Source organism: Muntiacus reevesi, chromosome 3, assembly GCF_963930625.1.
Source record: "Muntiacus reevesi chromosome 3, mMunRee1.1, whole genome shotgun sequence".
Classification (NCBI taxonomy): domain Eukaryota; kingdom Metazoa; phylum Chordata; class Mammalia; order Artiodactyla; family Cervidae; genus Muntiacus; species Muntiacus reevesi.
Genome location: NC_089251.1, coordinates 259,646,037 through 259,667,611, shown reverse-complemented (window position 1 = coordinate 259,667,611; position 21,575 = coordinate 259,646,037). Strand labels below are relative to the sequence as shown.

Genomic DNA, 21,575 nt, shown 5'->3' with positions numbered 1-21,575 from the left:
CTCGTGTAGGTTCCACAAAGACCAGGGCCATCACGTTCACAGCTGTATCTCCAGTTCCTGCCACAAGGCCCAACAACAATTGTTTGGTAACTTGGCTGATTGAATCAACATGTCAAAATTTTTCTTGCTTGAGCATCATATGTTTATTACAGCAAGTTGGTAGGCAGGTAGACAGATTTCAATTTTTTATGAGTTTTTATTAGAATATAGTTACTTTACAATGTTGTGTTGGTTTCTGCTGTACCGCAAAGTGAATCAGCCATATGTTTACATTTACCCCTCTGTTTTTGGATTTCCTTCCCATTACATCATCACAGAGCATGGCATAGATTTCTCTAAGCTACACAGTAGGTTCTCATTAGTTATCTATGTTATACACAGTATCAGTAGTGTATATACGTCAACCTCCACCTCCCAACTAACACTCCTAAGAACTGGGACTTTTAAAGAGATGTGACTTTTAAAGAGGTCATCCTTTTAGTGCATTGTTGCTGGCTCCTGTGATAAAAAAACAACATCATAGAAGGAAAACAGAACATCCATGCACAAAAGTGGCACCACATGCTCAAGTTTATTGAACAGACACAAGTTACATACTGGAAACTAGTAAGAACAACACTGTACCAGTTTTCACTAACTCAAATCAAGTTAGCAAATCATACATTTTAGAACACACTCATTTTACGCCTCACCCAATGTGGGTGATCACAAGAGAGAGCTAAAGAAAGAAAATGACTTTCTATGTTACCTAGGTAGGAAATTAATTGATATACACAACTTCCAAGTAACTTTAAGATACTGCAAAGTGTTTCAAAACTAGCAGGGAATAGTTAACGTCCAGCCTGAAATAAAGTGTAGAATGAATAAAGGGTAGAAGGACCTTTTAGGGGCAAATAACTTCATTCATATATCCATCTCAGAATCCCTCCTTCCTGCTAACAAAAATACTAATAAATTCTTTTAGATTAGGTTTACTAAATTAGACTTTGAAATATCTAGGTTTGGTTATATTGTTATATTGCACTTGAGAAGAATGACAGCAAAAAAAATCAAAGATTCAGTACCTCTGCCAAGAAATTCATTATGTATGAGAAATTACAATGAAATACAAGCACACATGCATGCTACATGTTCATACGTTCATTGTCCAATCTAGCCTACCAACAAGTTAAAAGAAATACTCTCTACAACACTGAGCATTACATCATTTCATTTGCTATTTTTGATCTTACATTCAATTTTCAAATTTTGTATTTTTCTTATTAATCAAACTATCATATATATAAGCTATCCAAGAGCACTAACACAGTGATACTGAGATAAGCAACAGTTGTACACAAATATTCCAAGAATGGCTTATTCTTTGCAAGCTCAACACTACATTCTGTAACACAGGAACATCTATCAATTTACAGACTGTAAGCCTTATAAAAAACCTGCTGATTATACACTATACTTTTGCCACATAAATCTCTCTTAGGGTTATGATTCACTATCAGAAATCTTTCACATCCTCTTAAAGAAGTCAGTATAGCCTCTAAAACTTGAATTTTCTCTTTATATATAGTATTAATGAGAATTTACTATGAATAATTAGTTTCAAAACAGAACTGTGGCACTAATATTTTGATTAACTGTTTTACAACTCAGTATTAAGAACTTAAATCAGAATTACAATAATCACTAATTACAACAGAAAGCTAAAGGGAAGAAAAGGAAAGAGCATCTCTCACACAAATGTTTCTCAAAATATTAAGTGTGAAATAAATGCCTACATAAGAAATCAACAGCATAATCAATTTCTCACCAGTATCAAATGTTTTATGATATTCCCAACTCCAACGATATGTGATTTCTTAAACTGAATCAAATTATAAGAATTTTACAGTCAAAACAGCTTTCAGTTCTCAATAAAGCACGAATACAGCAGTGATTATTTTTTGACATTTTAACCAAAACATTCACGTTACTTTAATCCCGACATTTTGCCAAATATTTTCTTCAAAGACTAGGTTGTTAGTCTTCGAAGACTAGACTACCATATTTTATAGAGATAAAATTTTTTTTTTTTTTTTAAAGAAAATACTATTGCTTTAAACTACAGTTCATAAGAGCAATTTAAAACAACATGGGTTAATTTTCATGACAAGACCCTTCAGTCTCCTCCAGTCTAATGCTCTCCCAACTGCGCAATCTTGGCTCCTTCTTCAGTCTCTCATAAAAGATTATATCTTGAGAGAAGAGGCCATAAAAGGAACAGATTGTGCAAAAGCAAATAGTAACACTTAACTTTTTGAAAGAGTGACTTTCTATCTAACAGATATTTTCAGGAATGACTGGTATTAGATGGGAAAACAGGTGAGGTAAATGCTGTTCTAGACCAACTTAGCAACTGTCTGGTGGCAGGCCCTATTATAAAAAATTTTTTACTTAAAAAACTTTAAATTTATTGGTAACAAAAATACTTATTGTATATGACTACCTACAATCTTTTAAGCTACTAGTAAAGTCTATATTACAAAACCAATTAATTTTGAAAATCACTAAAGCTAAATATAGGGTCTTGTCAATGTTCTAACTTGTACAACCCACCTACATATGCCGCTATTTGATGAATGGATTCTAGTTTAGCCACTTGTGTAAGGAGTTATAACACAAGCCATGGCAAGAAAATTTCAATTATTTCTGAAACATGGAAAAATATTCAATTATCTAAGGGAAATATTTATCATCGCCTAATGAAGGCAGTAGTTAAAAAGCTATTGAACTCTCAATTTCTAATGCACAACATGATGTAATTACACAAAAATAGGTATAATTAACAGTTATCCCCAGGCCTGGAGGAACTGTGAATAATTCACATAATCTTCTAGAAGATTCATCACCCTACAGACTTAAAAAACTACAACTTGCCCACCTGTACAGCTTTTATTTAAAAATCCTAGAAAAGTAATTTATATTAATAAGACTAAGAAAATTTTAAAAGGTTTCCAGTAACTTGAATTGCCTATAAAATAACCTCTAAGAAGTTATGATGATAGCTGAGACTGGTTTTACATGTCATACCTGGTTTCAACTGCTACTCAGCATATCCATGTGAGTAGCATCATGCTATTGCTAGAAGTTAACCAGTGAGCTACCTTAAGAATTTCAATTCCATGCGTTTCTCATGGGATTCAAAGATTGAGTGCACGTTCTTATAAATTGTAAAGTTTTCTCATTGATCTTGACACATTCTCAATAACAATTTTGAAAATATAAGGAAAAATACATATATAGGAGGAAAATAAATTAATCCCAACTAAAAACTCTTGCTCTAATCTAAGAACAAACTATCAATAAGCAACTCTGTCAAAGAACTACATAGCCTTTTAATTTAAATGGTTTTTTTTTTTTTTTTTTTTTTTGGTATTGTCTATAGCCAGACTAATGCAATAGAATATACTTTGGAAATGATTTCCAATTCCATCTAGCTTCAAGCATCATGATGTTTAGCAGAAATTAAACAATTACACAAGAGAGGCAATTTTGATTATAAAACTAATTTTTAGTATAAGTTGACTTAAAGGATTTGAAATATAACTTATGTGTGTATTAGTTGCTCAGTCAAGTCCAACTCTTTGCAACACCATGGACCATAGCCTGCCAGGCTCCTCTATCCATGGAATTTTCCAGGCAAGAGAACTCCAATACTGGAGTGGGTTGCCATGCCCTTATCCAGGTAGTCTTCTTGACCCAGGGATGGAACCCGCATCTCCTGTATTGCAGGTAGATTCTTTACTGCTGAGTTACCAGGAAAAACTAATCTTTTAGTATAAGGTGACTTAAAGAATTTGAAATAGAATTTTAACTTATACAAAATAAAATGTCATCAAATGGACTGTTGATAAAAATATAAATAAAAGTTTAATAGCATGTACTCAATTTTCACATTAAAACAAAAATCTGTACCTTTGCAGTTACAAGAAAGAGTTTTGATGGGATCATGCTTTTTTCCTTTTTTTAAAGTCCTACCATATAGGTAATATTAAAATCCAAAGTTTATACAGCTATGAAGTTAGCTTGAAAACTCAAGTGTAGTGTAACGTGTATTAATATTATGTATCTGCACAAAAGATGTGGATCCTAAGGTCCAAATTTGGATTGCTTTAAAACAACAAAAACGACGACAAACAAAATCCAACATACAAAATCAGAAACAGTAATTGTAGGAGGTACTATTTTAGATAAAGTGGTAATTCAGGCGCTATCTTATGTACATTGAAGAAGACCTGTCACTTGAAATGTTATTATTTAAATACCTAAAAACACAAGTCAGTAGGTGTATTAAATGTATGTCTGAAATTAATTATAATGAAAAGGATGATAAATATTGTTCTCACTTTGTGGTTAATACCAATGGGCACCATCAACAGTACAGTCTTGGAATTTTATTCCTCAGGAAGGAAATTAAAATCTAAACTGAAGTTGGAACTTCTAATGGATCAGGATGTAGCGTGACTTAAAAATTACAGCTAAGTTTCTGAGTTTCCTTCACCATTTTCATGAGGCTGAAGCTGTTCCCTTTCTTGTTCTTCTTGAGGTGGCCGTACACGCTTAAAAAAGCCCATCTGTCAGTTGAAAGAAAAAAACTAGCATCACTGCTACATCAATGAAGAATACAGAAAGTATTCTGAGTGACCATAATATGACCAAGAAAATTTTAAATGGTACTTAGTTCAACTTTTCTTCCTGCAAATGATAAGGAGTGCTCATCATATATCATCATTAAAGGTCCAACTCCTCTGTCCCTCCCTTTTTTCTTCCTTCCCTTCTTTTCTTCTGCTTCCCCTCCCTCCCTCTCTTCCTAAGTCCATCACTTACCCTGTACATTACGAAAACTAAAACAGCCAGTAACAACAATCCTGCTAGAACTGCTAAAATGATCACCCACACAGGTACAGGCATGGGTGCTGGCTGAATGCCCCAGGTGACATTAGTGGTAACCTGTTGGGGAGAAAAAATTTCTTGAGTCTTAAAAACAGTTCACTGAGTTATTCAACAAATATCTGAATATATACTATATTTTAAGTTAATGTTACTGACATTATTTTCTAGTATGTTATGTAGTATAGTTATCATTACACATCTGGCACGAATAGCATATACGCACGTGAAACTCTCAACTTCAGGTTAACTTCTGACTGTCTCTGAAATGCTTTTTTAAATAATCTGACCACCCACTTTATGATACATTGGTTTCATTTTAATCCTCCAATTAAAGATCTATAAAATGCCCTCACTTACCACAGTTAATTTCTAACCTTCTAACTTTGCGGGGAGAGATTCCCCAAATTTCCCCACATGAAATTCAGTATATGCTAAGTATATTACAATAAGATGCTAAAGTAAAAGGTCTACCTTTAATAATTCTGGGATGAGGGAGTAAAATAGTATTAAACTAGTTTATAATCCATTCAAATAACTCAATTACTTTAAATTATGAAAACAGTTAATTGCTAATATTTAAAATAAAATACTACAGTATTTAACTGAATGTACTTATTTCATTTCCCAAAATCAATGACTTACCAATGTGGAGTTGAAGATGTCCTCAATTGGAAGGTTTTTATAAGGAAACTCTATGACATTAAATGAAGCAGACGATTTCAAAGAATATGAATGATTCTGGTTTTCCTTCTATATGGGAATAACAATAAGATGATTTTCTAGAGGTCAGGCCTTTTTTATTTCTTTGAAAAAGTGGATAAATTTGCTGAATGCCGCCTCTGCCCACTTACATTCATAAAGGTCTCGGTCCACAGCAGAGACCTTACATACAGGATTGCACTCTTTCCTCTGTCCAGTCGCCCCACCTGGCAGACAATCTTCAAGCATTCAGCAATTCCACAACCCTGCCACAAAAATTATTTACTTAAAAGAAAAGATCATTCTATCATCTCTCCAACATATGAAAGTTAGACATTTGACTGGCTTTATATGAAAGCTAAAGAGATCTAGATTCTTTTGCCTTAAAGCAATAATGTTTAAAATGAGCAAGCTAACAGCTGAACCTATGAATGTTTCTTGTTATGAAGGGATTGGTTTTACTGTGATTTGTTATGGAAGGGTAAACTTTATAATATTAAAATATTTACTTTTATAACTAGAACTTAACATTCTTTAGGCAAACTCAGAGCATGGTGATTTTAGTAAGACATGAAAATCAGATCACATTATGCCTGTGGAAAAGAAAGAGAAACAGAGTGAATCTTTAATAGTTATTCCATGTCAGACCTGTAGAAATCAAGTGGCATGTTGATGGTCTTTGCCACATTTGGTGTTTTTAATGGTAACTTAAAGGCAGACAGAAGTAACAAATATTCCCCACCTTTTACGGGCTGGTCAACCTGCATTAGACATAAACTGTATGTCATATGCATACACCTCACAACACTGCTATCCAGTGACACCTCCAGTTGATGACTAGAAACAGAAGCAAACTCTTCTGACCTGATAAAAGGCATCTATGAAAAGCCCACAGCTAACACCATACTTACTGGTGAAAGAACGGATGCTTTTCCCGTAAGATTAGGAACTGTACGACCATGTCCATTCATGATACTTCTACTCTACACTGTTCAGAAGGTTCTCACCAGTGCAATTAAGCAAGAAAAAAAATTAAATAAAAGGTATCCAGATCAGAAAGAAAAAAGTAAAACTATCTCTATTCAGATGATAGAATACTTACAGAAAAATTTAAAGAATCCACAATAAAACTACTAAAGCTAATAAACAAGTACATAAAAGGTACAGAACACAAGATCAATATACAAATGTGAATTATTTTTATATAAACTGGCAATGAAAAACAAGAAAATGAAAATTTTTTAAACATTCTATTTTAAACAGAATTCAAAAAGAATAAAATATATAGGAGCTACTTAACCAAGGAAGTGTAAGACTTGTACACTGAAAATGACAAAGTATGTTTGAAATAAAGAAGATAGCTCATAGTCAAGAACTTAAAGACTTAACATCAAAATAGCAATACTCTCAAAGTGATAGACAGAGCTAATAAAATTGCTATCAAAATCTCAACAAGTGTCTTAGTAGAAATGGACAAGCTGGTCCTAAAATTCACATGGAATTGCCAGGAACCCCAACTAGCCAGGGCTTTTCTTGTAGCTCAGTTGATAAAGAATGTGCCTGCAATACAGGAGACCTAGATTCGATTCCTGGGTTGGGAAAATTCCCTGGAGAAGCAAATGGCAACCCACTCCAATATTCTTGCCTGGAGAATCCCACAGACAGAGGAGCATGGCCGGCTACAGTCCATGGGGTTGCAAGAGTCAGACACGACTGAGCAACTAAACCACCACCACCACCAACCAGCCAAAACACTCCTGAAAAAGAAGAAGCACTGGGAAGGGGGGCTCACACCCCTCAACTTCAAAACTTACTGCAGAAAAACAATAATCAAAAAATTTTGATACTGGCATTAGGATACATGTATAGATCAATGGGACAGAATTAAGAGTCAAGAAATAAACCCATATAGTCACAGTCAATTCATTTTCAACAAGGGAGTCAGGACCATTTAAAGGGAAGAGCTAGGTCTTTCCAACAAATGATGTTGCAAGAACTGGAAAATCACATGCAAAAGAATCAATCTGGGCTTCTCTTTCACACCATATACAAAAATTAACTCTGTATGGATCAGAGATATAAAAGTAAGAGCTAAGATTATAAAACTTAGAAAACCAGAAAACTTAGGTGTAAATCTCCAGGACTCTGGGGTAGACAATGGTTTTTAAAATATGACAGTAAAAATATAAGCAACACAAAAAGAAATATACTTGAAAAATTTGGACTTCTTCAAATTTAAAAGCTTTTTCGCATCAAAGGATACTATCAAGACAGTAAAAAGACAACTTACAGAATGAGAGAAAACATGTGCAGTAACAGCTCTGATCAGGGTAGCATCTAGAACACTTCATAACTCAACAACAAAAAGCAAACAACCCAATTTAAATACGAGCAAGTGGTTTGAATAGAGATTCCTCGAAAGAAGATACAGAAATGAAAAAATGCTCAGCACCATTAGGCATTAGGGAAATCCAAATAAAACTACAATGAGGTACTACGTCACTCCAATAAGGATGACTACAAAAAAATCTTCTTTGAAGGCAAATAGCAAGTCCCTCTTATACTGCTGGTTGGGAATGTAAAATGGTACAACCACTTTGGAAAACGATTTTGCAGTTCTTCAAAAGTTAAATCAAGTTTGGCCATATGACCATATGACCCAGCAATTGGACACCTAGATTTATTCTCAAAAATATTAAAATATATGTTCACACAAAACCTTGTACATGTTTACAGTGGCACTATTCAAAATAGGCAAAAAGCGGAAACAACACAAACATTCATCAACTGCTGAATGCATAAACAAAATGTGGTATTATCCACAGAATGGAATATTATCCGGCCACAAAACGGCTGAAGTACTAATGCATGCTTCATGATGAGCCTCAAAAACACCATGCTAAGTCAAAGAAACCAAACACAAAAGGCCACATTTTATATGATTTCGTTTATAGGAAATGTTCAAAATAGATGAATCTTTAGAACCAGAAAGTAGATTAGTGGTCTCCAGAGACGGGTGGTAGGGGAGAAAGCAGTGGCTGCTTAATGTACAGTGTTTCTTTTGGAAGTGATCAAAATATTTTGGAGTAAGATAATGATGTGAATGTTTTGAATATACTAGAGATTACTAAATTGTGCATTTTAAAATGGGTAAAACGAGAAAAAAAATAAAATGGGTAAAACGGCAAATTGTATCTAAGTTTTATCTCAAATATTTTAAAAATGTGATTCTGTACGAGGACAGAAAGAACAGGATCAAAAGTGGGATTAAGGTAGAAGGTAACTTCGAATTCACATGGGTTGGTCAGGGAAGTCCAATCTGACACTGAAGAACAGCAGAAGGAGATGGGGGAGTAAGCCACAGAGATGGTTGGGCAAAGAGCATTTTAGGGGGAGAGCAATTTTCAAAATTAGGAGGTAGAAACAGGCTTGGGGCTCTCAGTTCAATGAAAAGCAAGGCGACCAAAATGGGGAGGGCAGAGAAGGAGAGCAAAAGCAGGCAGCAAGGCAGAAGGGCCCAGATCCTGTTTGCCCCGAAGGCTTTTTAGGCTCTGGTTTTCTCCTGAGTTAGACGGGAAGACACGGGAGTGACACAGTAGCAGAGTCAGTCGCTCAGTCATGTCTGACTCTTTGCAATCCCACAGACTGTAGCCCACCAGGCTCCTCTGTCCATGGCATTCTCCAGGCAAGAATACTTGAGTGGGTTGCCATTCCCTTCTCCAGGGGATCTTCTCAACCCAGGGATCGAACCTGGGTCTCCTGCATTGCAGGGAGATTTTTTTACTGTCTGAGCTGTAGGGAAGTCCTTGGGAGTGACATGACTTGACCACTTTTTAAAGAGTCACTATGGCTTCTATGTGGCAAATACACTGTCATGGGGATAAGGGAGAAACATGGAGTCTAACTGGAGACTTGGCAATAGTTCAAGTGCAAGAGGAAGGTGGTCTGGGTCAGATTGTGGCAGTGATACAGATGGCAACAAAGGGTCACTTTCTGTGTGTTCTGAAAGTAGATAATGACAGAATTTGCTGATATGAAGTTTAAGAGAAAGAAAAGAGTCAGGCACAATGCCCATGTTTTAGACAGAGAAACGAGTTGGTATTTACTAAAATGTGGGACACCACCGAAAGATTAGCCTTGGGAAAACTCAAGGGTATGTTCTTCGCATTAAGTGTAAGATTCCTATTAAATATTTAAGAGGAGTTCCAGTAGATAGTTGGATGATAAGAGTCTGGAGCTCAATGCAGAGGATTGGGTTGGAAATATAAATCAAACTCATCTATACAGAAACAGTACTTAATATCCCTGAGAATGATTAAGGTCATCTCACAGGAACTGTGGGATATAACCTCTACAGTGACAGAAATCATCAGTGTGGATATACCTGCACTTCTCTAAGTGGTAGCCACTAGCCATATGTGGCCAATGAATACTTGAATACCTGAAAGGTGGGGTATTTACAAAACTGGACCAGAGACCTAATGAATGGCTGCAAGTGGAACAGCAAGACATCTGAGCCCTAAAAATCCTCTCTGGAGCTTAAAAGCCTAGAAATGGAGATTAAGAAGTATAGAGAGTTGTGGTAGGAGTACAACCAAGAGAGTAGTGTTCTAGAAGTAAGACAGGAATGTTTCATAAAGGAGGAAGTGCTTAACTGTGCCCAAAAGTCACTGAGCACTTAAACTGAAAGAGAGCTAAGAAGAACCATGGAATTCGGAGATAGGAAAGTAACTGGTGACTGCTAGTGAACATAAACATCACACCAGGTGCTCTGCTAGCTATGGTTTGCAGATGTTAAATTTTAACATCTTTTAACATGCTAAATTTAAGAACTGGAGTGACAAACCTCTCTATAATGTTATAGTCATTAGACAGGCTGACTCAACAAAAGATGATCATAATGTTAATTATTCTCACATTTTTTGTTGAGGCGTTCCGGGTTTTTTCTACAGTACTGCACATAAGTTGCAAAGATTAGAGTGAGACCAAGAAAGAGGTCAGTTAAATGAGCGCAGTCAGAAAAATAAGTTAGAATATAAAACATTTTTATTAGCAATCTATAAAGATAGATCCTTTGAATAAAATGTGGTGTTAATCCAGTTAGGAAGAGGAAAGTAAGAGGAGTGAATGGTATTAAAATATATAGCTCTTTGCAGCACAGCTGTTGTTATTTTTGAAATGTTCTTTGGCATCAGTTCTATAATCACATATTTTAGAACATTCAAAGTGCTAGTTGTTGGGATGGCACTTACCAAAGTGTGAACATCTCCTTCATTGAGGGTGAGATCCCGCTTCGTGATGAGATGGTTCCGGTCACCTTGCCCACCACTTGTATCATTCTTTTCAGTTGCTTGTGAATTTGAGATCTAGGATTACAATAATAAACTGGTGGTAAATAACAATGGAAAATATTTTGAATAAACATTTTGGAATAAGCTGTTACATGTGATTAAAATACAGCCACTAAAAATTTGGTATGATAGAAAAATCACCACTTACTATACGGCTAAAACTAAGCACAGAAAATAAAGATGAGTCCTTAATATGTGGGAAAAAATTACCTCTGCCTAGTCATCATTTTTCCCCCTTGCATAGTGAGAGGAGAAATTGACAAAATATACAAAACAGTCTGAAATTTCACAGTGTACATCTGTGATGTGTGTCAAGAGTATACATTTTTTGTTTTCTTAACCCTCCTTTTTCCAAACTGCAACAGCTTCTTATCCAAAGATACATGCTAGGATGGAGAGGACTATATCTAAAAGTAAATAGAATTCCATAAAATGATATTTTCTAGGTCAAGTCAAAAAAGCCAAGAGTAAAATGTTACATCTTACCCCAAAGACAAAAATTTGGACATCCAAACACTCTTGATATAATATCACATGTGGATAAACCACTGTGTGATGAAACCAAAGTCAAACTGGATCACTTAAGAATATCTCCGGAGGCTCACTAAACACTACATAAATAAATGGTTCAGCAGAACATCAGAGAATTCATCCTTACTCATTACACAAATAAACAATCTCATCCATAGCATACTGGTTATGAACTAAAATATTTTTGCAGAATGGATTTATTACTAAAACAATGGCTTTATTTTATGCATTTCTTTTATAGATTTAGAAAGAAAAGCAATAAAACATCAGCATAATGAACAGTTGCTATGAAGCATATTACCTTAATTCTCAAAGGGTTAATCTCCATATCTGAAGTGCAATTCATTGGCCCATCAATATCATATTGAAGGATGTACAACAAAGTGTTATTGTTATATTTGTAAGGCCACTGAAGATGTAGCATCGCCTTGCTGAATGAACTCGGACCATTGTTTCTCAGCTAATGAGGAAAAGAAAGTGTAAATACTTTGGGCAAAAATCTATAATCCTTCCTCTACACCATCTGTAGGAATCCTGAAGCAACAGCATTTGAATAACAGCAGAGTTTCCATAGTGACTCTAATATTATATCATGATCATTAGTATGCAAAAGAATCAAACTCAATATATGCCTCCGAGTAGGGCAGTATGTGTCAGGATAAAAATATAAACAAAAGAGGAAAACATGAAAAAGTTACTGTTAAGTGGCATAGAAAATTTCCTTCCTACAGAACCAAAATTTTACTCAACGACCTATTCCTTTTATCCCAGTACAACTAATCAGTTTTAAACAACAGTTTGTATAAACAGCTTTCTTTTACCACTTGAAGTTACTTGTCTAATGGAAATGAGCTTAAGAATGAGGAAAAAATTCTAAGAAATCTCTAGCACAAAATTAAACTATGCAGAGTTTACATAAAAGTTACATAGATTTGTTTTCTTTTGTTTTTTGGACTTGTTTTTTAAAAGCAGCCTATCTGTTCATTTCTCCGTTGTCTCTCTACCAGGTATCAATTAAATCCAACTGCAAACCTCATAGATGTGCTGAACAACTGGCCCAACATCTTCCTCAGTCTCAGGGTTCTCTTTGTACTTCCAGTTTGGAATCGGAAGAAAGATATGATCAGGACTTGAGACTCTAAACAATGACCAAAGAAAACCTACCATGAATATCAAAATGATATGGTCAGTTCATTTTCAAAAGTACCTAGTATCCAAATGAATAAAATCAGAATTTAAAAAAAACACCAAAGACAAAAAAGATTATACTTGTATGTGTACATGGCACAGCTGGACATACAAACACTTCTTTACTGAATCTAATGTAACAGATGAATTGGTAACAGGCGAACATTTCTGCATAAAGTTCAACAAATTTATTTTATGCTGCTTTTGCCGTGTCTGGTTTATTACCAGAGAATTATCAAATAAATATTTGGGGCTTTGGAGTTCACCCAGAGCCTTCTTATTTCTACAGAAACTATAGTTCTAGTAAAATCACCATGAAACATGGAACATACACTATACAAAAGAAGTTAGGGGGCCTAACACTTGGACATATGTTATATGCTGTGCCTAGTCGCTCAGTCGTGTCTGACTATCTGTGACCCACTGCAGCCTGCCAGGCTCCTCAGTCCATGGGATTCTCCAGGCAAGAACACTAGTGTAGGTTGCCATGTCCTCCTCCAGCGGCTCATCCCGATCGAGGGATCAAACCCAGGTCTCCCGTATTGCAGACGGATTCTTTACCGTCTGAGCCACCAGGGAAGCCCTGGACATATCTATACCTATGGCTGATTAATGTTGATATTTGGCAGAAAATCACAAAATTCTGTAAAGTAATTACCCTTCAATTAAAAAATAAATAAATTTTTTAAAACTAAGAAAAAAAGTAACTACTTTTTAAAGTAGTTTAAATCATGAGAATAAGATACTCAACTGGGTAATTATACTGACCCTCTTATCTCAACAGCAGCTAAAACAGCAAGGTCAACTTTGTAAGATACAACCGGGCTTACTTTATCAAAAAGATTGGAGCTGAAAAAGAAAAAAAATAACTTTAGGGCTGAATTTGATGAGCATAATTATAATCAAAATCATACAGAGGCAAAAGCAGTGAAACTAAAAGTGAACAAATGAAAAACAATAAAGAAATGACAAACTGCACAAAATAATTATTTTCATTAGCATTTAATTCTAAGAAGATGATTTTTATTTAACTCTTATTTTGTCTTAAAGCTCAAAAATAATAAAATTATTCTTATCATGTAAATATTGGTCTTAAAATTTGATAACTAATATTAAAATTTTAGTCTGTCCTATTCCATAATACTTAAGTATACTGCAAAACATATTCATAACAAATACTATTTCTTCAAAAGTTATTATAAACAGAAAAAAGCTGTTTTCACACCTTTGAATTTGTAAATCAAATTTCACAGACGTATCCATCTCTGATTGCTGGTGGACACTGAAACGAAGGCCAGCTAAGAGCTGGAGGAGGAAAAGAAGGTCAATGTTAGTGAGAAACACGTCAAACACGTGAAATTCCAAATCCAATGTCCAAAGAAAAAAGAATGGTCTAAAACAGGTTATTTCTGAACCTAAAATAAAACTGAAAGTACTCTAGCAAAAATAACTAAGCCTGCAGCCCCTGCTGCTGCTGACACGCTCCAGTCACGCCCGACTCTGCGACCCCATGCGCTGCAGCATGCCAGGGTGCTATGTCTGTGGAATTCTCCAGGCAAGAACACTGGAGTGAGCTGCCATGCCCGTCTCCACAGGATCTTCTTGACCCAGGGATCGAACCCGCGTCTGTGTCTCCTGCATTACAGGCAGATTCTTTACCAGTGAGACACCAGGGAAGCCCTAACTAAGTCCGATCTTCTATCAAACTCCTATTAAGTAAGATACTCAGGCCAATCCATAAGGAAGCCTGTTTAACAACAACGATTAATATTTCCTTATAATATTAACTACTTATCTCCTTATAATGTCAACTAATATTAACTTTCTCAAAAATGCAAGAGGAACCACTGATCCAATGAAAGTACAGTAGTTATGCACAAGATTTAGTGACAGGAAGCTAATACCTGAAGTTGTGTTAACGGAACAGGAAGAAATAGATGGTTTACAAGACTGAGAGAGCCTGACTAAAAAGGAGAGAAGCAGGGCCAGAAGCAGAATTTCTCTACACCACCCACAAGTCCATCAATAACAAACATCTTAACTTCTGCAGGCAGAAAATTGTTATTTTAAAGAAAACAGCTACAAAGTTAGAGAAAGCAGGCTTCTTGGAAGTCATCTAAAAGACATCTAAAAATGGCCCTTCTAGGGGACTTCATCAAACCAACTCTCACTTCACAAAGCCTGGAGCCGGCCATAAGGATTAACCTGGAATTATCTTTCCTGAATGTACAGTGAGTAAAAAAGTTAGAGAGAATGAGTGTATGAGAAAATAAAAGGCACGCTCACTTCTTAATAAAACACTACATTAAATACAAGTGAAAAATATAACTTTGAGGACTCTGTTCAAGTGCTCTTCCCCAAGAGACCATACATCTAGAAATAATTATGACTTTTAAGGGAAAAATATACTTTAAAAAATATGGAATATTTATTTTTTATTGAAATATATTAATATTTGACACCCAACACTGTGTAAAGTTAAGGTAGACAACATGTTGATTTCATATATTACATGATTACCATTGCAGCAACAACTGTAACTCTGTCACATTACAAAATTATAACTTTTCTTGTGGTTGGAATAATCAAGATCTAATCTCTCACAAGTTTGACACCATACTCTTGTCTATAATCATTACACTGCACATTAGATCTCTAGGACTTATTTACTAGTCATTCAAAGTCTGTACCCTTAAATAACATCTAACAGGACACTGTTTATAAGGGTAGATATGGAATATATAGTTCCAGATTATCACAAATAATGCCAGGCTGAATGAAGCTCAAATTGGAATCAAGATCGCCCAGAGAAATATCAATAACCTCAGATATGCAGATGACACGACCCTAATGGCAGAAAGCAAAGAGGCATTAAAAAGCTATTGATGAAGGTGAAAGAGGAGAGTGAAAAAGCTGGCTGAAAACCCAACATTCAAAGAACAAAGATCATGGCATCCAGTCCCAACACTTCATGGCAAATAGATAAGAAAAAAATGGAAACACTAACAGACTTTATTTATTTCCTTGGGTGCCAAAATCAATTCAGACAATGACTGCAACCATGAAATTAAGACACTTGCTTCTTGGAAGGAAAGCTATGACAAACCTAGACAGCATGTTAAAAAAGCAGAGATATCACTTTGCCGACAAAGGTCCCTATTGTCAAAGCTATAGTTTTTCCAGGAGTCATGTTCGAATGCGAGAGTTGGACCATGAAGGCGGCCGAGCACCTAAAAATTGCTACTTTTGAAATGTGGTGCTAGAGAAGACTCGAGAGTCCCTTGGACTGCAAGGAGACCAAACCAGTCAATCCTAAAGGAAATCAACCCTGAATATTCATTGGAAGGACTGATGCTGAAGCTGAAGCTCCAGTACTTTGGCCACCTGAGGTGAAGGGCCAACTCATTGGAAAACACCCTGATGCTGGGAAAGACTGAAGGCAGGAGGAAAAGGGGACGATAGAGGACGAGATGGTTGCATGGCATCATTGACTCAATGGACATGAGTTTCAGTAAGCTCCAGGAATAGCGAAGGACAGGGAAGCCTGGGGTGCTGCAGTCCATGGAGTAGCCAAGAGTCAGATATGACTGAGCGTCTGAATAACAATGACCACAGATCTTCAAATTACCAATATCTTTGTGTTATTATTAATAAATTAAATTCTATTGAAAAGGTAACAAGAAATATACTGCTGCTTTTTTCCCCTTGATACTAGCAATTCAAAAAGGTATATTTTGTCTCCTTTTTTATTATTTTTTTCATTTATTTTTATTAGTTGGAGGCTAATTACTTTATAATATTGTAGTGGGTTTTGCCATACATTGACATGATTGTCTCCTTTTTTTAGAAGATTTGGGAAGCAATCCACTGACTGCTTCTTCTCAAGCTTCTGGGCTCCCTTCTCCACCACCTAAAGAGTCGTCTGATCCAACCAATGTGCAGTTCAGTCCTAATGGGATGACCTCACAGGTTTCACGTTCATAAAGTGTGAAGTGAAAGTGTTAGTCATTCAGTTGTGTCTGACTCTTTGAAACCCTACAGACTGTAGCTTGCCAGGCTCCTCTGTCCATGAAATTCTCCAGGCAAGAATACTGGAGTGGGGAGCCATTCCCTTCTCCAGGGGATCTTCCCAACCCAGGGATAGGACTTGGGCCTACCTGCATTGCAGGCAGATTCTTTATAGTCTGAGCCACCAGGGAAGCCCCAGTTAATGAGATCACTCTAACTCACCTAAGAATAACAGTCTCGGTATTTGTCAGAGTAGCTTTAAGGATGCATTAGCATCAGTTTAAAATATCAAAGTTACAATCTCAGTCCTTAGTTTAAACATGTTCTTATCCATTCACCAAACTGAAGGCAAAGAGCAGCTTGCTGAATACAAGTAATAGCACAACTCACTACTTTAGTATCTTAATCAAAACTAAGCTCTAATAATCATTACATTCTAAATCAAAACCAACTGAAATACTATTTTTTAAATAAATTTATTCATTTTAATTGGAGGCTAATTATTTCACAATACTGTAGTGGTTTTGCCATACATTGACATGAATCCGCCATGGGTGTACATGTGTTCCCCATCCTGAACCCCCCTCCCACCTCCTTCCCCATCCCATCCCTCAGGGTCATCCCAGAGCACCAAGCCCTGAGCACCCGGTCTCACGCATCGAACCTGGACCGGCGATCTGCTTCACATACGATAATATACATGTTTCAATGCCACTCTCCCAGGTCATCCCACCTTCGCCTTCTCCCCCAGAGTCCAAAAGACTGTTCTATACATCTGTGTCTCTTCTGCTGTCTCGCATATAGGGTTATCATTACTATCTTTCTAAATTCCATATATATGCATTAGTATACTGTATTGGTGTTTTTCTTTCTGGCTTATTTCACTCTGTATAATAGGCTCCAGTTTCATCCACCTCATTAGAACTGATTCAAATGTATTCTTTTTAATGGCTGAGTAATATTCCATTGTGTGTATACTATTTTGAAGTTTTTATTAAAAAGTTCTTTATTTTAAAAAGTTTCTATTAAAAAAAAATTACTATGGGACTTCCCTGGTGGTCCAGTGGTTGAGAATCTGCCTTGCAATGCAGGGGATGCCGGTTCAATCCCAGGTCCCGGAAGATCCCATTTGCTACAGAGCAGCTAGACCTATGCACCACAACTGCTGAGTCCATGTTCTAGAGACCACGAGCCACAACTACTTCTCCCACATGCTGCAGCTACTGGAGCCACGTTCCGCGACAGGAGAAGCCACCGCAGCGAGAAGTCCCAGCACCACAACAAGGCGTGGCCTCTGCTCACCACCCCTGGAGAGGGCCCGCGTGCAGCAGCAGAGACCCACCATACTCAAAACATAAAGATAAAATCATCAAACAAGCGACTGTGGACAAACCCACAAAAAATATGCTAATCTCAATGAAAGAAAAAAAGAGACCCATTTAATTAAAATGTCTTACTTGAGTTCCAGCCTTCATTGGGTTTCCAAGGTCACAAACCACCTGGCGGGTTTGGTTTTCCGTCTTAAATGCACAGGAAAGTCTTGCTAAGGCCTTTGACAGACAAAGAAAGAGGATTGAAGGGAAAATAAATTAATCACTAAAAAAAAAAAAGCAGAAGCCATACAAACTGTAAAGTTTCTAGACAATATCATACAGTTGGATGTTTGGGTTTCTTGCTTTACCAAGCAAATAGATCTATTTGAGTAATGAGAGATATGGGGGAACCAGAACTGTGTTCAGTTGCCACATATAAATGCAAAAGTGTTTCTGGATGATCCCTAGAGGACTTAGACACATAACCATATTATTTCTGACAAATTATTTGATGGCCAGGCTTAGATACTTTATCCATCTGACCTTGTGTCAGGCACTTAGCTAGCAATTTTTATAAAAGTCATATCAATGCATTATGCAAAGTACTAGGTTTGAAAAGAATTATGTGAGACAGGCACTCTATTGTCTAGCAATTTAGCCTTAGGTAGAACAGCTAAGCTCTAGTATAATAAATAGGTTAGCTGCTCATTAATGTTAATATGAACCATGAGTGCATTTCGATTTTTAAAGAGGCAGCTTGCTTACTTCACTGTTGCGGACAACCCCGATGAAATCAGCCTGCAGTGGGATGGAAACAATGAGCTCGGCTTCATAGGCACCTTCTCCCTGATTCTGAGCCTTAACAATCAAGGTCAGAGGGTTGTCGTCCCCAACATAGATCTTCTTTTGATCACTACAAGTTAATATAAATCTCGTCAATGAAAAAGGACTGCGTAGCAAGAGCATGACGGATCAAAGCACTGACATGTTCAACAACATCTCAGGATATTTTGAGACTACTGCACGGATCAACACTGAACTGGAAATAGCAACTGGGTGCAAATTCAATGTTTCTCCCAATAAAAGAAAACACTGATGCCTTTCTCATATCACTATCACTCAAATCTGTTATGAAAATAACTTTATATCCCTTTGTACTTATTAATTTCCTGATTTTTTCTAAAAGTTGAACTAATCCCCTGGTCATGATACTTAAAATATTTGCTGTAATTTATACATTATATAAAATGGTAATACGTCCTTTAGTTAAGAGACAATCTTTTTTTTTTTTTTTTTTTTGATTGACTTTTTTTTTTTTTTTTAATTTTTATTTTTCAGTGGGTTTTGTAATCTTTAAGAGAATACAATGCTCCTTTGTGACACTACTCCATACAGATGAAAACGGCTCTGTTAACCTAGGCAGCTGGTGAAACACACAGCCTATTTTTCTAAAGCTCAACATTCACTCCTTTACTGAAAATCATGCATTATCCTCCAACATAACTAATTCTCACTGCTATTACTTTAATAGAAAAATGTGCTCTTTCATTTCAATTTCTTATTATACAGTCTATTATTTGGAGCAAAACTTACCTATCTACAGAAACCTCCAGTTTGGGTTTACAGACATTGTCATCACCACAGTCAAGTAGAATATGAGCCTAGAAAAAAGGTTTTTATTTTTTTCTACAGGAATAAATACCAATACAGGTCACACACACAGTGTATATTAATATATATACAGATGTATATGAATATACATGTATGTATTTATATACACTCAACTTATATATATACCTGAATGCAAAAGGGATCATGGCTGCCTGTTTTTAAACAGGTCAGTGTTAGCTAGTAAGAATGAAAAGGAAAGGGAAGATTCATAGGGTATAATACAACTAGTTGGAACCTTTTAGGTCTATCTCAAATTAACCTATTATGACTTTGGAATGAAGTGTAGAATAGAAAGTAATACTGAAATTCGAGTTCGGCTTTAGTCTGTCTCTGCTAAGTTGCATGATCTTGGGCCAAAAAAGCTCCTTTACAGAATTTTTCATTATAGACTATGCCTCCTGAGAGCACAGAATAAGGAGTAAAAGATTAAGGAGCTGTGGATACATAGCAACAATTCAGACAGACAGACCAAATGGAACAGAAACTGGATGAAAGGAGTTCCGCACTGGCATGGCCATCTGGGAAGAGAGAAAGAAAAAAGGAACCAGAAGCATTAAGTTAGCAGATCCAAGACAGGTACAATAAGCAAAGACCTCAACACTTTCTCCCTCTAGATAGGACCATATGACGTGCCAGCTGGAACATTATGGAAAACCCAGCAGAAAGACATAGTGGAGGAAGCAGAAGAAGTTAGGCAGGATGTGAAATAAGAAACATAAAAATTAATAAAAGAGGAAAGAAAAAAATGATCAAGTCATTCTTGGTTTGCCTACTGTTAATATGCAAAGGGCTTTGTGTCCTAAAGAAAACAGAAAAGAAAAAGATTTAAAGGGGAAAAATAGTGACAGGCTTTCTTGAAAACAACAACAAAACTGTATGCTTTCAAGTTACAAGGATATATGGCTTCCCAGAATAAAATAATATGATAGAGATCTTAACTGACAATGTAATTGGAATGAAACCCAACAATACACGTTAACTAATTCACTGACCTAGATGTTAACAGCTGCTATGTGCTTCAAGAAGTTGGGGGGAAAAGGCCAGGATCATTAGAAGAACTTTAAGGTAACTGCACAAGTCACACCAAAGACAATCAACTACTAACTTAGTTCATGAACTAAGAGTGGATTTAATGATATGTGATATACTGTGTATTAAAAGTCCCAGCTAGAATGATGAGTATCTGAAGTTTGAAATGAGAAGTATCATGAAATATTAATAAACTATGATAAAGGGATATTTGACTAACACCACTCTACACTGAAGAAAAGATTAAGCTGGCATTGGTGCAACTACAGCATTAAAATACACTATCAGGGAAGAACAGCTTCAGAAATGGAAAAAGAGCACTATTTTCCATTCACAGAGAACTACATCTCTACAGTTATATACTTATACTTACACAGAGTAAGAACTTAATACACATTTGAATGAACAACCAGGGGACAGTTGGGGGAGAGGCGGGGTTGGGTTAAAAAGCCACTTTTGGTGCAGAAAGCACTAAGTCTGTAACTCTAAAGGATAACGGTACAGAAAGGAAAACTCAAGAGCTGCTATGTCCAATAGAGAAGCCACAGCAAGCTGCACGTGGCTTTCGAGCACTTGAAATGTACCTAGTATGACTGGGGCGGGGGGGGGGGGTGGTTTACATTTTCTTTAATATTAATTAACTTATATTTAAAAACTGATACTTGATTCTGCCACTAGAAAACTTTTAGTATAATTTTTAGAACAACTTGGCTATGTGACTCCACTTTTCAGTTGCAAATTCTATGACTTCTAAATGAAGAAAAAATATTTCTGACGAAGCTTTAGCATCTGAATTGACATGTACTATAGTATAATACACTCTGGAGTTTGAAGACAGTAAAAAACAATATAAAGA

The 21,575-nt window shown here is 36.1% G+C and overlaps 1 protein-coding gene across 2 annotated transcripts in view; it reads right to left on the bottom strand.

Annotated features, from left to right (window-relative positions):
- Nucleotides 1-538: 538 nt before the first annotated feature.
- Nucleotides 539-21,575, bottom strand: part of ITGAV (integrin subunit alpha V) — a 102,607-nt gene continuing 81,570 nt past the window's right edge. For both annotated transcript variants that reach the window (XM_065931895.1, XM_065931896.1), the window contains exons 19-30: nt 19,613-19,680; nt 18,785-18,932; nt 18,164-18,256; nt 13,924-14,003; nt 13,467-13,547; nt 12,543-12,648; nt 11,812-11,970; nt 10,881-10,994; nt 5,781-5,894; nt 5,572-5,679; nt 4,864-4,986; nt 539-4,610 (exon numbers count right to left, since the gene is read on the bottom strand). In XM_065931895.1, coding sequence (XP_065787967.1) covers nt 4,515-4,610; nt 4,864-4,986; nt 5,572-5,679; nt 5,781-5,894; nt 10,881-10,994; nt 11,812-11,970; nt 12,543-12,648; nt 13,467-13,547; nt 13,924-14,003; nt 18,164-18,256; nt 18,785-18,932; nt 19,613-19,680 — 1,290 coding nt within the window. In that variant the 3' untranslated portion in view covers nt 539-4,514. The remainder of the gene's footprint in view (nt 4,611-4,863; nt 4,987-5,571; nt 5,680-5,780; nt 5,895-10,880; nt 10,995-11,811; nt 11,971-12,542; nt 12,649-13,466; nt 13,548-13,923; nt 14,004-18,163; nt 18,257-18,784; nt 18,933-19,612; nt 19,681-21,575) is intronic.